This window comes from Castor canadensis, chromosome 16, assembly GCF_047511655.1.
Source record: "Castor canadensis chromosome 16, mCasCan1.hap1v2, whole genome shotgun sequence".
NCBI classification, from domain to species: domain Eukaryota; kingdom Metazoa; phylum Chordata; class Mammalia; order Rodentia; family Castoridae; genus Castor; species Castor canadensis.
The window spans coordinates 52959688-52977962 of NC_133401.1; the positions used below are offsets into that span (position 1 = coordinate 52959688).

An 18275-nucleotide genomic window follows, 5' to 3' on the forward strand; every position below is an offset into this window, starting at 1 on the left:
TATGGAAAAAATCAAGATGCCCCACTATTAATGAATGGATCAAGAGAATGTGGTACTTGTACATAATGTAATTTTACTCAGCCATGAAGAAAAATGAAATCTTATAATTTGCATGTAAATAGATGGACCATCATTCACTCAAAACATCATTCTGAGCGAGGTCAGCCAGGCTCAGAAGACCAATCATATACTCTCCCTCATATGTGAACATTAGATCTAGGGCGAATGCAGCAATGTGGTTGGACTTGGATCACAAGACAAGGGGAGAGCACATACGGGAGATATAAGAATAGGTAGAAAACCCAAAACATGAAAGTGTTTGAAGTCCCCACTCCAGAGGAACTAATAGAGAAACCTTAAAATGGCAGGTTATCATGAGCAGGGGATCAGGATCAGGAACCAATGTAAAGATCAGTTAGAGTTGAATCAACATTGGTCATAACACATGGGTACATGAAAGCAATAGTAGGAATCTCTCTGTATAGTTATCCTTAACTCAACTAGCAAAAACTCTTTGTCTTCCTTATTATGCTTATGTTATTTCTTCAACAAAATCAGTGATAAGGGCAGAACGGGACCTGCCTGGAACTGAGGGGGGAGTGGGTGAGGGAAAAGGTGGGGGAGGCCGGCAGGGTGGATAATGACCCAAACAATGTGTGCACATGTGAATAAATGAACAACAAAAAGAATACAATAAGATCTCAGAAAATGAACACTAGAGGACAAATAATTCAATTAATGAATGGACATATGAACAGTTGTCCAAGTAAGAAGTACAGAGAGAAAATAAATACATTAAGAAATATTCAACATCCTTAGCCATTAAAGAAATACAAATAAAAAGTAAATTAAGATTCCACCTCTCTCCAAGGAAGATAAAAAGATAACACAAATGCTGGTGTGGATGCAGGGAATAGAGAATTCTAAGTACTTCTGGTGAATAGCAAGTTAGTGCAGCCACTACAGATATGATTTAGAGGTTCCCAAAAAAACCCTGAAGAATTGATTGAGCATAGGACACTGCTATATGACTTTTGTGCATTTATTCAGGAACTGCCTCAGCATAACATATAGACACATGCACATTCATGTATATAGCCGCACTATACACAAAAGCCAGCGTTCGAATCATTCCAGCTTCCCTTCTGGAAGAATGAATAAAGAAAATGTGGTATATATTCAAAATGGTGTTTTATTCAACCATAAAGAAGAATGAAATTGTCATTTGCAGGATAACAGATGGAGTTGGGAATCACAATGTTAAGTAAAATAATTCAGACTCAAGAGGCAATGTCACATTTTCTCTCATATATAGAATTTCCACATAAAGATAAAAAAATTGTAATAGGGACATGCATGTAAAAGGTGGACTTTTGGGTGGGGACAACCTGCAGGATGGTTGAGGATGACGTGAGCATGATGGAGAGATGAATATTGCTCAAATATATTATATGCTTGTATAAAAATAGAATAATGAAATAAATTGAAACTGTAAAGTCAAGGGAGGGATAAAAACATGTAATTTAGGAGTGGATATGATCAAATACATTATAAACATGTGTGGAAATATCACATAAACACTACTGTACAACTAAAAATTATAAAATAAAAATGAAGATATAAAAATGCTTGAGATGGGGTCTTACTGTACAGTCTAGGCTGGAATCAAACTTTCATGATAGATGTATACCACTAGACCTAGCAGGAAGATTTCACAATGAAAACAAAAATTATACAATATAAAGAATAAAAAGATAAATTTAAGAGAACTAAAGAGAGAGAGAGAGAGAGAGAGAGAGAGAGAGAGAGAGAGAGAGAAGCAGAATTCATGCCCAGCAAAGATTAACCAATAAGGAAAAAAATAAGAAGACTGGAAAAATAAATTAGCTATTTATAAAACAGTGAAACAAATGTTTAATAAACAAATGAAAAAATGGCTAATTTCCCTGGTATTCATGGATATACAAATAAATTTATTTACTGCATCAACAAACAGTATCTAGAAGGCTAAAATAGATATGGCAGACTATATCAATTGGTGGCAAGATAATGGGTAAAGCAATGGTCTCACACACTGCTGAGAATACTGAAAATTGCTACAAACCATTTGGAAAACTGTTTAGCAGTGTTCAAAATGCTTAACAGCTGTAAACTTCTGATTGAACAATTCCAACATATCTACAAAATATGAATTTTTGAGTTTAAAAACCAGCAGTATTCATAATGGAAAGAATTGAATGACTAAGTCTACAGATAATTTCACCATAGAATTATATGCAATAACATCCAGAACAATATTCAATAATACAGATGTGTTCAAAATATCATATAAAATAAACAATTGAAATAAGAGTTTATTTTTTATTGTTACCTTTATGTAAGGAATGAAAGAACTGGAGGTTTGGCTCAAACATTGGAGCACCTGCTTAGCAAGCATGAAGCCCTGAGTTTAAACCATAGTACTGCCCCCAGCAAAAAAGGATAAAACAGGTAGAAGTGACATACGCTATAAAATGTTTATAGTGACTATAGTTAGTAATAGTGTCTGGAAGAGGCACATGCTAGTGCTTTGGGGAAAAAATTCAGCAATATTCTGATTAGGTGTAAAATCTGTATACAGCGGTTTATGCGTAGCAATTTTATTGAGCTGTGCATGTTAGATGCACACATGCGTCTTACGAAATTATTGATAAAGCCATATGTGATGGCCTGAACCTGCAATCTTAGCATTTGTGAGGCTGTCGATGAAAGATCCTTTATGCTCAGGTGTTGGAAATCTGCCCAATGTAGAGTGATTCCATCTGAAAAATTGTTTCTAAATATATATTTCTAATTTAAAAACTGGAAGAAAGTAGATATATTTGCACTGTTCTCTTTATATCATCAAAGTAAAAGCTAAATTTATCAAGTAACTTTATGCTGAAGTTAGGTTATATAAATAATTTCATGGTGAAAAACTTAAAGATTTTGAGGAAAATTCTCCAAAACACACCCTAATGATTAGTAATTGGAAATATTAATTACCCTGATTTGGATAGTGCACATTGTATACTTTTATCAAAATATCAAACTACATCATAATTATAACATATGAATTAATTTTTTAAAAAATTAGAGATGGGTCACGTTGATCACTGTACAATTGATATACGTACTGAATTACCACACTGTACTTCAAAATTCTGTATAATTGAAATATTTACAAGGTCAAAGGTGAAATTATCTTAAAATCACAGAAAGTAAAAATATAACAAAACAGAATGGATAACAAAGCACACAGAGTATGATGGGAAACTGAACCTCAGTTTATTATTACATTAAATCTAGCTAGCTGAGACATGTGGGTTAAAGTAACATTGTGTGATTGTATTTAATAGAATAGTTTTTAGAGATATATTTAATACATTTAAAATAATGGGAAATAATGAGAATACAATGTATGAGTTTTAAGTAATGGCAATATAACTTGCAACATGAAATATACTATAAAGTAGATTTCCATTATTACCTAATTATAGTGCTTTGATTTTTACATTGAGCCAGGGGCTTCCTATATCTCTCGGGTAGGTTTCAGCTCTTGACCCTCCTGATTTAGCTTCCCAAGTACTGAGATTACAGGCATACACTGACTTTGTCATTAGATGTCTTTTTTCCTACATTTTATTGACACATATTAGTTATTAGTTGTACCATATGGGGGATTCCACTGTGATAATTCCATATCTGTATACAGTATACTATGATCATATTCAATGCCTCTATTATTTTATTATCCACCAATTTTGCCTTTTTATTCTTACCTGTTAATTTTATTAAAAAAAATGAAAAAGAGAGCTACCATATGACCACTTCTAGACAAATACACAAAGGAATGTAAATCAGGATACAAGAGAGAGCCTTGAACACCAATGTTTATTGTGCCACTATTTATTATAGCCAAGTTATTGGAAATAGCCCATATTCCACACAACTGATGAGTGGATTTAGAAAATATGATGTATACATGTATATATATATTTATATACGTATGTATGTATTAATATATACATACATGTATGTTTTATATATGCAATGAAATATTATTGAGCCATAAAGAATAATGAAATTATGTTGTTTGCAGGTAAATGGAGTAGGAATATCATGTTAAGTAAAGTAACCCAGGTTCAGAAAGATAAAAGTCACCTGTTTTCTCTCATATGTTGATAAATTCAAAAGTTAAATGTATAAAAAATGATCACATACTGCATAAAATTTTTATTTATAACATGTTTGTAATAGTGGAACTGTTTTTTGGAACGTCAGTGAAGAGGCAAAGGAAAAGAAAATGATAGTCAAAAATACTTAAATGCATTACATCTGTGCAGGTAGTTGACAAAATAATATGAACTAAAAACTGTTGAATCATAAGGGATATGTGTGAAAGGGAAAGGGAGAGAAATTAAGGGTGTTAAACTGATCAAAACATAGCATATTCACAGCAGAGATACATGGAGAAACCTCTTTGACCAATGACTTTGGCATTAAAAATGAAAGACAAGATTGTAAAATAGGTCCTGTTAAAGGGTAAGTACCTGTGTGGGGAGATAATGGAAGGGATAAAGGAGTGTGAATATGGCTGTGATACTTTATACACATATATAAAACTTTTTGTAATTGTTCTAAGTAGGGGGCAGTGGGATGACGAAGAGACATCATGGGGATGAACTTAACAAATTTGCAATGTAAGCATATTCAGAAATATTGTAAGGAATCCTATCTGTACAACAAATATATGCTAATAAAATACTTTGAAAAATTTATTTCATTGTGATCACTTCATACTTGCATACAATGTTCTTCAATCATATATTGTAATGTAAAAATGTTATTATTGCATGGTAGCAAATATGTTACTTATTATAATACACACATACACACAAACACATAAATATGCAAACATGCATTTTACAAATTGCCTTCTCATCTAATGTGTAGCAAATATGTTTAAGTACCTCATTTGAATACACACATGGCAATCATGTGTGTATTTTTTAAAGTATCAACCTTAACACTTTCTGTCAGTTTTATAATGTTAATGAAGTCTTAACATATTAAAATTTTTCCTATACTGGAGAAATAACCATGTTGCTTCTTTGGAGATTTATATGCTATCATCTCCACATAAAATGAATGGCTTCATAACTTTCCTTTCCAAATGAATATTTCTCTGATGTTTCTAGGGAATTTGAATAAAACAAGCTTCTTCTTACTTCCTCAACTTTGAGGCAGGAGAGTATTCATTCACCCTAATCTATTACTTTCCAACATGGCCAAACAGCATCTTCCCATTATAAAGAAGAAATTACCTTCAATAGTTTCAGAATTCCATGGAACATTAGACAGCATGTGCATTTAAAATAACCAACGCTTGTGTCATTGAAAAAATAAATCAGGTTTGAAGGTGTGGCTCAACTGGTATAGCCCTTGCTCACCATGCCCAGGACCCTGAATTCAAACTCCAGTACTACCATAACAAAAATGTAGAAAAATTTTAACAATCAGTAAAACATTTTTGTGTTCTCCCTTGTCTCATTCCCGTTCATTTTGTCTGTTTATAAGTGTAAATGCACCAAATACCTGATCTCTCTCCATAGAAACATAATTTAAAAATCTATCATCTCTTTTAGGATGTAAAGTACAAATTTTATGAATCAGCCCTACCTAAATGCTTCTACTGACTTTGAAAACAACCTTCACATATGTTAACTGAAGATTTTACCTACTCACTGAAATATATAAAACCATGAGCCAAAACTACTACACCAACTGCTTGAGTTTATCTGATTTGGTCTACTATGACACTGTCTTTTTCGTGCACACACACACACACACACACACACAAACACACAAAAACTACTTGTATCATAGTTATTCAAAAATTTTAACTGAATGTATTTGCATAGTTTTTCAAAATATAAATTGAAAAACTATTCTCTGCATTCTACCAGCCCAGAAAAGATCATGTATCAAAAATTGGGTATGTTTTCATAAATTAAATACAAGTGTCATAGATTATGGATTTTAATTATACTCCTACATATTCTTGAGATAGTTTATGGATTTTAATTATGCTCCTACATATTCTTGAGACATTCTTAATGTCAGTAATTAAAAATATAAATTTTAGAATGTATGCAAATTATTTGAATGTTTAAGGCCTCTGCAGAAAGGGATTCATACAGACATCATTCTGCTTTGTCACCTATTAAGTAGGATTATTAATTATTAGTAATCCTATTAAGTAGGATTAGACGTCGGTTTAATACTTATTTTCCATAGTCTAGAAAAATGGTGAGAGGAAATATTGGTGTGAGAGTAATAATTCAGACATTGAAATCTGGTTTTAAAACATTAAAGAGCATTTCAGTTTTATTATTAGAAACAAATTGAAATTAGTCCTATCCTAGATAAGATAGTCTTAAAATCCATGCATGGTTCCTGGTCAAAATATAGATCACAAGCAAGGAGAAGCATTGTTTGTTTGATATGATGATTTTAGACGTCAGTATTATCCATTTTAAACACCGATGCTAACAAGTTCTATATGTTGATTTGGGATTCATTTACAATGATTCAAAGAACTGTTTTCATTTTTCTCTTATCTTTCTGAAGCCTTATTTTTCTCACAACATATTATTGAAGATAACAAACTACTACTACTAAGAATATTCATCTGTACTTTAACGAGTGATGGCTAATACAATTCATTTCAAATATTCAGAATTATCCTTATTATATGGAAGAATAATTTCCTGGACACCTACCTCTGATTGACTTTCATTCTGCTGACAATTCAAGAACAAAACACATCAACCTTTAGAAATTCAAAATGGATTTTACATTTGCCACTATTAATTCATGGAACCACTGATCAGAATGATGCCTTCCTCACATAGTGTAGACCCTTATAATGCTAATGTAGCAGGACATTTTCATATAAACACTCAGAAAAAAATATAAGCTAAATTGATTTGAGCATGAAGTTAATATCAATATTCTTATTTCCTAGAAACCTAGAAAAAATATGTATTGCTTTGATTGTCAATCTTTCTCTACACTCTGCTTTTTCATGAAGTCTGAAATTGTTAGTGTCTTGGACCTTTTTAGTTGAATTCTCCACTGTTAATTAATGTGGATGTTTTGTTAAATACTTCTCTATATTCAGGACATTTTTACATTATTACTTATCCTAAACTGTCTGGGGATTTCAAAGGATTAAAGTAACTTCATTCTTCATTTCATGTGTAGAACTGTTTAGTATTATTTTCTGATGTATAGTAATGGGTCAAAAATCTTTATCACATCATTTACATTTGTTAGGTTTCTCCCCGGTATTAATACTCTACTGTGAAGTATGACATGTCTTCATTAAAGAGCTTCACACATTGCTTAAATTGTAGTTTTCAGGATAAATTAGATGATGCTTTCTAAGGCTCAAGCCACTGGTAAATAATCTGTCACATTTGTAGCACTTGTAATGTTATTCTGTATTACGAGTTTTTGTGATGGTGGCAAAGGTTTAAGCTGGATTTAAATGATATGCTACATTCCTTAGTTTTGTAAGCTTTCTCTCCAGTATGGATTCTATGATAGCTGCAAGTGGTAGAATACCCTGTAAATTATTTCCTACATTCTTTCTATTTAAGGGGATCCTTTCCAGTATGTATTCTCTGCAGCTGATTAAGTTCTCATTAATTATTGGAGGCTTTATCTAATTCCTTACATTTCCAGGGTTTCTGTCCAGTATAGACTCTCTAATGTCCAGGATAGGTTAAACCTGTGAGGTTTGAAGAAGTTATAGAAGGGTTTTCACAACATTTATATCTGTAGGGTTTACATCCAGTATGGATCCTCTGATAGTGAGTTTCAAGGAATTATAGAAGGACTTGTCACAATCTTTATATTTGTAGGGTTTCTCTCCTGTGTGGATTCTGTGATGCACAACAAATTGTGAGGAAGAAGCAAAAGCTTAATTACTCTTTGCATTTGTAGGGTTTTTCTCCTGTATGGATTCAGTGATGAACAACAAGTTGTGAAGAATAAGCAAAAAATTTACTACATTCTTTACATTTGTAGGGTTTCTTCTCGGTGTGGATTCTATGATGCTGAATAAGATGTGTGGTAAAGAAAACATTGGCCACACTCATTATACTTGTAGGGTGTCACTCCAATATGAATTTTTTATGCTAATAAAGAATTTAGTAACAACAGGTTTTGTTACATTCTTTTGATTTGAAAGGTTTCTCTCATGTGTGGATTCTTTGATGAACAACAAGTTGTGAGGAAGTACCAAAAGATTTATTGCACTTTTTACATTTGTAGGGTTTCTCTCCAGTGTGGATTCTATGATGCACAACAAGTTGTGAGGAAGAAGCAAAAGATTTACTACATGCTTCACATTTGTAGGGTTTCTCTCCGGTGTGGATTCTATGATGCACAATAAGATATGAGGAAGAAACAAAAGATTTTGTACACTCTTTACATTTGTAGGGTTTCTCTCCTGTGTGGATTCTGTGATGAACAACAAGCTGTGAGGAAGAAACAAAAGATTTACTACATTCCTCACATTTGTAGGGTTTCTCTCCAGTGTGGATTCTGTGATGAACAGTAAGATGTGAGGAAGAAGAAAAAGATTTACTACACTCTTCACATTTGTAGGGTTTCTCTCCAGTGTGAATTCTATGATGAACAACAAGTTGTGAGGAAGAAGCAAAAGATTTACTGCACTCCTTACATTTGTAAGGTTTTTCTCCAGTGTGGGTTCTCTGATGGATGACAAGTGTTGAGAAACAAGCAAAAGATTTACTACACTCTTTGCATTTGTAAAGTTTTTCTTCTGTGTGAATTCTCTGATGCTTAGTGAGGTATGAGGAACTACTGAAGAATTTGTCACATTTTTTACATTTGTAGAATTTCTCTCCAGTGTGAATTTTCTGTTGCACATCATCTTGTAAGGGATAAGCAAAAGATTCACTAAATTCTTTACATCTGTCTACATAAATGCTTGATGTGCACTTTAACTTAGTCCCATGGTCAAAATCATTTAAATGATTAGTTACCTCATGGTCTCCATTACTTTTCAGATATTCAGTATTTCTGCTCAGAGTTAATTTCTGTTTCAAAAATTGATGTGGACTCTTCATTACAGAAGCACCTGATTCAGAAAAATTAAATGATGTAAAATGAGCATTGCTTTCAGGTAACTGATATTCCTTATCTTTTTTGTCAGTGAAGTTTGTGTCAAGCATAGTTGTGAGATTGATATGTCTATTTTCACTTGTTTTCTGTGCTTCACAATAACGTCTGTTTTCCCAGGCTTTCCAGAGGAGAAAATTCTCAGGATCAATACTTTCATGTTGTTTCAATATAACTTTTTGGAATGCATGTTGCATACTGTCTTCTGTAAAATTTTCTTGGGTGTCTTGAGAAAACATATCTGAAAGAAGTGAAAATAAAAATTAATCATGTTTACTGCAGTCTGGGTTACATACTTTAGCAAACTAATATACAAAATTATACCTATTTGAGGACATTAGAAAAACATAATAGAATTTTTCAGGCCCTCATTCATCCATGACTACACAAATATAAATGCAATGTCCTGCCCAAATTACCCTACAAAATTATAAAGCTCAGAGTGATTATTCAGCATTCTAGTTGAGTTTCATTCACTAGGGTAGAGGGAAGGGTGTGTTTTTCAGAGCACTTCTCTTTCCATACCAATGCTGTATCTTACACATAGGAAAAACTCTCCCATCTTTACTTATTTCTCATAAGAGGCTAAGAATAGAGGATCAGTGCATAATGAAGTTATAATGGAAAAGAACATGTTCATGTTCTTGGCTTATGTGTGGTAACCCTGAAGTTCGTTCCCTTATGTGGTGTGTTCAGGAGAAAAATGGTATATTATGACTGAGAGTCTGATTCATCTCAGACCAAATATTGAAGATTTTTTGATACCAGAAACTTATTCTTAAGAATATAAGAAACAAATCCTCTCCAACTTGAATGACACAGACACAATTTCAGGGAAGATATACACTGACAAATGTACTAAGAAGCTCAAAAATCTCTACCATGTCTAATTGGTGTGAGGTTTTCTGGATGAAGACAAGACCTATTTTATGACAGATTGCTGTTTGATTATTCATTTATGTGTTAAATCCACAGATAAAAGATGTATATTTATATTTCAAACATTATTATAAAGTAGTTATCATGCAATGATGAAATATACATGATTTACATTTGCAATACTACAGAATGTTAATGTTTAATCAGTGAAAAAATTTTATGTGATTTCTCATACGATATTCCAAGAATACAATATACTGATAACTCTTGTTTAATATATCTTTTATGTATTCTACCTATGAATCTGAAATACTGTATCTTCTCCTGAAATTTCCCAAACCTCACAAGCTTAGCAATAAACATTTGCATTCTATGTCTATGAGCTCAAGATTTCAGCACATAAAAGTGATATTATTTGTCATTTGTTATACAGGAACAGCTTATTTAACTAAGGAATGTGTCCATTAAGTTGATTCATTTTACAAATAAAATGATTTACTTTCTTTTTATTGTGGCAGTACTGGTGTTTGAACTCAAGCCTTCACAATTGTGAGTCAGGCATTCCACTGGTAGAGCCATAACTCCAATCTCAATCATGTACTTTTAAATAACTAAAATTATTGAATTCATGATAATATATATATATATATATATATGTTTATATGTATGTTTCACATTTACATATGCATATCACATTTGTCTATTCATTCATACATGATGGTTTCATATTGATTTCATATATTGGCAATAGTGAGTAGTGCCTTAGCAAACATGGTTATACAGATATCCTTACCAGTTTTCAGTTCCTCTGGACAAATAGCAAGTAGTTGGACTTACATAGTATATGATAGTTCAATTTTTAATTTTTGTGGAATTGCTCTACAATTTTACATAATTGATGAAATATTCTACAAATAATAGTTTGTTTTTCTGTACTGAGGCTTGAACTCAGGCCTACAACTTGAGCCACTCCACCAGCCCTTTTTTTGTGAAGGTTTTTTTTTCAAGACAGGATCTCATTGAACTATTTGCCGAGGCTGGCTTTGAATCATGACCTTTCAGATCTCTGCCTTCTGAGTAGCTAGGATTACAGGCATGAGCAACCAGTGCCTGGCAAATAATAGTTTTAATGACAAAATCGACCATATATAACAAAGCATACAATGAATTAGGAAATATGATCCAATCAAAGTAATCAAATTCCAGAAATCAAGTGTAAGAAATGGGGATTAATGAATTACTGGGATATTTCAAACTAATCATCTCAAATGTCCTCATTGGGATAAGCAAAAGCAGAGAAAACTAACAAGTCAGGAAACTGAACGCATCAGCAATAAGATAAAAACAGTAAAAAGCAGAGATTGGGAGATGAAGAATACAATAAGAAATAAAGGGTTAAAAATTCTCCAAATTGAGGAAGGTAACAGACTTAATAACTCAACAATACAACAACTACATTAGCATAAACAAAAAGAGAAACAAAATAAAAGTTATTATGTTTTGAAATCTGCATAGGACAAAATCTTGAAAGCTGTATAATAAAGTGATCTGTCATCTGTTTGTGTGCTCCTATTGAGAAGAGAAACAGACATAACCAAAATAGGTGAAGAGTCATAGAGCAACAAGTATAATTTTATTGGCTCTCAAAATATGCCTGATTTATGTTTTACTTTTCAATCACATTTTCTTAAGTTGTAAAATTATGAAGATGATCATTTAAATGATAATTTATACATAATACAAAAATGAGTTTTACTAATGCTAAGAAAATAAAACAACATTCTGGAATTCTAAAATAATAGGAAAAAACTAACCCGAATATCCTGACTACTGACACATATTATATTAAAATAAGTATCCTAGATAAAAATTTTAAACATTAGCTCTTCTCATGAGATTCAGAAATTTTAAAATAACACGCATTCTGCAGCAAAAAAAGTCTACAACATACAACATCAATCTAATGAGAAAGTAATAAATGATTTTTAAATGTTATTAGTGCAACATCTTGTTTTTTTAAAAAAATACTGTTGCTCACTATTTATTGTTAAATAAAGTCAAGGCTAATACTAACCAATACATAGGTATTCATAACTTCTTATAAATGCACTTGAAATACTAATCAAGGGAATAGATGAAGGTGCTGAAAAACATGATGAGGACATGTCAAACCTCAACAGTTCAAAAACAGAATACAAGATACAAACTGACAGCACTTCCTTTTGTCAAATCTGAAATAATTTGAGCAACAAACTTAACAATAATTTAGATTAGAACCCCAAAATTAATACTGATGAATCCATAAATAATTGATGGATTTTGTTAATAATGAAGAAGAGAAAAATATTGTTACAGAAGAATTCCTGTCAGTAAAGTAGAAAGCACAAAGAAAATAGAAACATCACCCTGAGGCTGGCAGAGTGACTCCAGTAGTAGAGCACCTGCCTAACAAGCACAAGACCTGTGATCAACCCCCTGTAACCACCAATAAAGTGGCTTAGAAACATCACATGGAGAACTTTGCAGTATTAATTGCTGCAGGTGAGACTCACTGATGTGCTTCCAAATGTACCTCAATAAAGGTATATCTCAATAAAGTTTGAAATGTATGAATATTACTGTTTATTTTATCTTATGAAGTTAACTCAAATACAAAATGTAATTTTCTATAGACAGAACTTTTCTTTTAAAAAAATCTAAGCATAAAATAATTGCAGAAAGTTATTGCATTTTATTAAGAAAAAACACATAATGTACTCTGATCTAATTCAGTTTATTTATATTATGCTTTAAATCATTTTTCCTCATCTCCTTCCTTTGTACACAGTTTTTGTAAGAGATAGAACCTTCTTTATTATGGTGTAGTTTTACTAAAATATTTTAGCTTATTTGTATTCTAGAGGTACTCAGAAGTTCTAAGCTTGCAAAGGCATTAGGACAGTGAGATCATTCAGATCCTCACAGGTGAAGGGGAGAATGTTAGCTCTTGCTATAAATGCCAGAAGACTATTGGAGGGCAAGTAGAACCTTCAAACTTTTAGAAAGACAATAAGCTGAGAAGAATATGCTCTGTGTCAGCAAGATAAATGAACCATGCTCCTCAACAAACTTTCCCAGGGTAGTAGTAGTTTACCAAACACATTTTCAGATCCTCTGAACCCCTGTCTAGGTACTGTGCTTAATTCATTTCTACCTACTTGGATGTTTTTCTGCTGTCCCAATTCTCTTCACTTTCCAGGGCTCGTCATTTTGCTCCAGATAGGTTACTAGATCTGGTCTGTAGATAGTGAGATCTGCATATTGGAAAAAGGAATGTGAGTCTTGCTGAGGATTCTGTATGACATACTGGGATTTTTAACATAGAATTTTGCTCACTACAAAAGAAACAACATAAGAAATGACTATAGAAATTTATTACTCACAGGTATCATTTACTGACAGCTTCTTTAGAATATTTAGGAAGCATTTTTATTTTTAAGATTTCACTCCACTTAAACTACTGCTGAATCAAAACCAAAGATTAGGAACTGGGTTTAGAATGTGGCCCACAATATTATATTCAACTGCATTTCTGAAACTGCCACTGGTTTGGGCAAGGCATGCACAAAATTCCAAGGATGGGAAGGTTAAGGTAAAAATAAAATGTCATGATTATGTTCTTTGCAATACCAAGAAATTCAAAGTGTTTTTGATGTCTGATATTTGAGATTCATTCATGGAAAGCAGACACTCCTACAAAGAGACTGCAAAGGAACAGGGAGTTTTGAAAGAAAGATATTCTCACCCATAGGAACCACATTGCTGTATTTCTCCAACATCATGTTTCTGCACAGAGCTGTCTGATCAGGGTTCAGGCATTCCCATTCCTCCTGAAAGAACTCAGTGGCCACATCCTTGAATGTCAATTGATCCTGAAATACAAATGCAGTCTGTCTAAAACAAATGTATTAAAATAGTCTATGAGATCATTTATTTTTATTGGATTATTTTGTCACACATGTAGTGTATATAAGAGCCTGGGTATTGTTCCAGTATAACTGATCTAAAATTTGTGGAACCAGAATACATAGAAAGGGCTAGCAAAGTGACTCAAGTGGTAGAGCACCTGCCTAGTAAGTGTAAGGCACTGAGTTCAAACCCCAGAACCATCAAAAATGAATAAATATAAATAGACAAACATAAACAGCCAACACAACAATTTTCAGAGGTAGTTTCCTTACTGAGGAGAATAATGAAAATGAGAAGATATCAACAACAATTGATCTAATAATGTGTATTTTATATATACACAGGTGTACATAAAACATATAACTATCACATATAGTTATATACATATAACTATAACTATATGTGATGCAATAGCTGTATGATAGTGGCTGACAAATGTAATCCTAACTACATGTGAGACTGAGATTGGGAAGATCATGGTTTGAATGCAGCCCAAGAAAACAATGCACAAGACCCCCATCCCCTAATAATGTAGCAGGGAGGAGGATCAAAAGAAAACAGACTAGGCCTGAGTCCTGATAAAGTAGCAGGGAAGTAGCCTATAGAATTGAATATAATCATGTATGGATAAGAGCTTACTTTTTGTTTCTGTAACCTGCTTGCAAGGGTATACAAACTCCTTTGTTCTTAGGGTTCAGACTTTGGACACGAGTCTTCTGGGTCTGTGCTGACACAATAAATCATTATTTCCTGCTTAACTGCCTCAGTGTTCCATATCTCAGCTTGTAATTTCCCACAACACTTCTTGGGGGTTCATTCGGGATTGCAGAGACAGTGAGTTATCATCTCCCTTGTCACTGGGGTGCATCCCCCAGACTGATGGGAGGAGATCCCAACAAGCTCCAATGGACAGCTCGATCCAGAGGGGAATTCATCTTCCTGGTTAGTTGGGGTGAGGGCCTCAGATGTACAATGGAATCCGGTGAGGTGCAGGAACCAGAGAGAGGAGGGGAGCACCACTCATCAGACTGGTAAGAACCCAGGTTCAAATTCAGACCTGCTCAGGAGGCAGAAGAGCAGATTTATCTCCTCCCAGAGACCACTAGTTACCACCTTTTGGGGTGAAACTGGGTCTCTCAGGTTCAGAAAGCAGGGTGGAAGTATGGTGTTGTGAGAGTGTGCAAAAGTGTAAGGCTAAGACTCAGCCCAGCTGTGAAGCAAGGGAGGAGTCCCTATCCATGTGTCCATGGTGAACTCATAAGGTCAAGGGTGAGCCCTCACAGGGCCTCTGGTCCAGGGTTTATACAGATCACTAGGGCCAAAGAGACACCTAAATCCCCACAAGGAGAGTGGCCAGAAACAAATGAAGTGAGTGCTCTTCCAAAACCCCTCTGTGTCTGTCTGGCAGTCTGGTAACGGGAGGAAATGGGTGGAAATCAGAGTAAGAACACTCCCTTGGAGTGTATGGTTAATAACTTTAAAAAAGGGATTTAATGGAGACTATAGCGTTAAATCCTAACAAGATCAAGTTTCTTTGCGAAGTAGATTGGCTTGCTCTTGGTGTAGGCACCTGGAAGGGCCACTAGATAAAACTGTGACTAATGAAGTTTATAGAGTAATTGTAAAAAAGCCTGGACACCCAGAGCAATTTCCCTATATTGATTGCTGGCAGGATTTTAGTCTCAGCTGGCTTTACTTGGAAAAGTCCTGTGTAATTATGGTAGCTAGGGTGGCCACAGCTTCCAAGTGTAGAGAAAGCAAAGGAGCCTATACTGGCTGAGGAAACTGAGAAGGTACCACCACCCTATGTGCCACTCTATCCACCTCTGCCACCAGTGCCCAGTTCTGCACCCCTGCCTCTCACACTGGATGGGGAAACTCAAGGGACAGTCACACCTGTAAAATCTGGTTCAGAAACTTCTGGGGCCTCAATTCGCTTGATCTCCCTCAGTCCTATGGACTCTATATGCACTCTGAGTCCACCAGTGCTTACCCTGTATTACCCACTTGATCGAGAGTATCTGACTAGTCTCTGTGAGGACCTCTCCTCTCCTCAGACTCCAGATGCCCTGCGGATGCCCCTGAGGGAAGCTCAGAACCACATCTGTTATGACCAGGAAGGCCAAATACAAGGAGGAGGATGGACATTTGTCTATCAGCCCTTTACTACCATAGACCTCCTCAACTGGAAGCATCATACTCCCTCCTTCATGGAAAAGCCTCAGGCTCTGATTGATTTGATGCAGTTTATCATCCAGACTCACTAGCCCACCTGGACATATTGTTGACAGCTTCTCCTGACTTCAATACTGAAGAGTGATGCTGTATAATGCTTGAAGCTCTAAAGTGGCTAGAAGATCATGCCACTGAAGGCACCCTAAATGCCCAAGCATCTGCTCAGGACAGTTTCCCTGAACAAGACCCCCATTGGGACCCCAATAATAGCTGAGATTACCAGCAACTTGAATGGTATCGGGAGACATTATTGGGAGACATGAATGAAAGAGGGAAAAAGGCCATGAACATGAGCAAAACATTAGAAGTACTCCAAGGGCCAGATGAGAGTCCCAGCCAATTCTATGAGGATTTATGTGAAGTATTTATATACCCTCTTTGACTGGGAAGTCACTGAAAAGCAGAGGATGATAAATACCACTTTTGTTGGCCAGGCCCAGAGAGACATAAGGTGAAAGTCGCAGAAGCTGGAGGGATTTGCTGGAATGAATGCTAGCCAGCTCCTGGAGTTGGCCACAAAGGTTTTTTATCAATCAAGATCAGGAGGCTAAGTGGGAGTCTTACAGGATATGAAAAAGAAAACGGAACTTCTTGCAGCAGTCCTTGGTGGATAGTCAGGTGAGCCCTGGCAAGCAAATCCAGGCAGAGACAGTGGCAATCCCCTAGAATGATGGCAGTGCCCCCAGGACACCTCTGCCCTAGGGAGGAACAATGTGCCTACTGTCATGAAGAAGGCATTGGAAAAATGAACATCCCAAGTGGACCAGGGACTCCCCAAAAGCCTCCTAGATTAGAGGCAGAGGCCAGCTCATTGAAGGAAAACATCACCCCCCCCACACACAGGGGAGCCAGCCCCTGGGAGGAAAACTTTGTCAGTCTGGCAGGCCTGGAAGGCTGTTGGGAAAACTAGGACAGACAGGACTCCATTCTACTGGGCCCCCAGGAGCCTGTGGTCCAAGTGAAAATAGGGGGGCCATCCTGTTGATCTTATGGTATACACAGGTGCTGAACATTCAGTTTTGACTCAACCAGTGAGTCCTCTTTCCAATAAGAATACCATTATTATTGGGGTTACAGGGGACCTGATCTGCTACCCCTTCCTAATGGCTAGACAATGCAATGTAGGGAGTCATGAAGTAAGGTATGAATTCCTCTATCTCCCTGATTGCCCTGTGGGTCTGTTGGGCAGTGTCATAACAGTTAACTGAGGGCACAGATAACTTGATTCAGATGCACAGCAACCTTAAAGTTGAAAGGACCCAAGGCAAAGACTTTGATCTTTATGGTTCCACAAGAGGAGGAATGGTGGCTCTATGCCCCTGAAGGGAGGCCTCTTGTAATCCCTGAACTTCCCTTCAAGATTCCAGGTATATGGGCTGAAGATAACCTCCAAGTTCTGGCCCAAAGTATGCCCCCAGTAGTGGGAGAATTAAAGCTGGCAGTCACCCCCATCAGCCAGAAACAATACTTCATTCTTCGAAAGGCCCAGGTCAAAATTCACAAAAAGATTTGCAGACTCTTAAAATATGGAATCCTCTGACCTTGTCAGTTACCCTGGAGCACACCCTCATTACCAGTCCAGAAACTGGGGACTGAGGAGTTTAGACCAGTTCAAGTCCTCTGGGCAGTAAATTCAGAAACTGTCACTTTGCACCCCATAGCTCCAAATCCACACACACTTTTTGCCAGCTGAGGCAAAGTTTTTTACCTGCCTAGATCTTCAAGACGCATTCTTCTGCATTTGCCTGGCCCCACAGAGCCAGCCCATTTTTGGCTTCCAATGGGAAAATCCCAACACTGGGGAAAAGGGATGGCTAACCTGGACTTGGTTATCACAATGTTTCAAAATTTCATCCACTAGTTTTGGAACTGCCCTGGTATCTGACCTAAAAGCCTTCTCAGCTGACCAGCACAGCTGCACACTCCTCCAGTATGTAGATGACCACCTGCTGGCTGGACCAACTCAGGAGGACTGCATG

At 35.6% G+C, this 18275-nt stretch overlaps 1 protein-coding gene across 1 annotated transcript; it reads right to left on the minus strand.

Moving 5' to 3' along the window:
* Nucleotides 1-8051: 8051 nt before the first annotated feature.
* Nucleotides 8052-13934, minus strand: LOC109680313 (uncharacterized). The gene is given in 4 exon segments (XM_020155209.2): nucleotides 8052-8158; nucleotides 8240-9475; nucleotides 13311-13406; nucleotides 13898-13934. Coding segments are annotated over 4 exon segments (1476 nt in total).
* Nucleotides 13935-18275: the final 4341 nt, after the last annotated feature.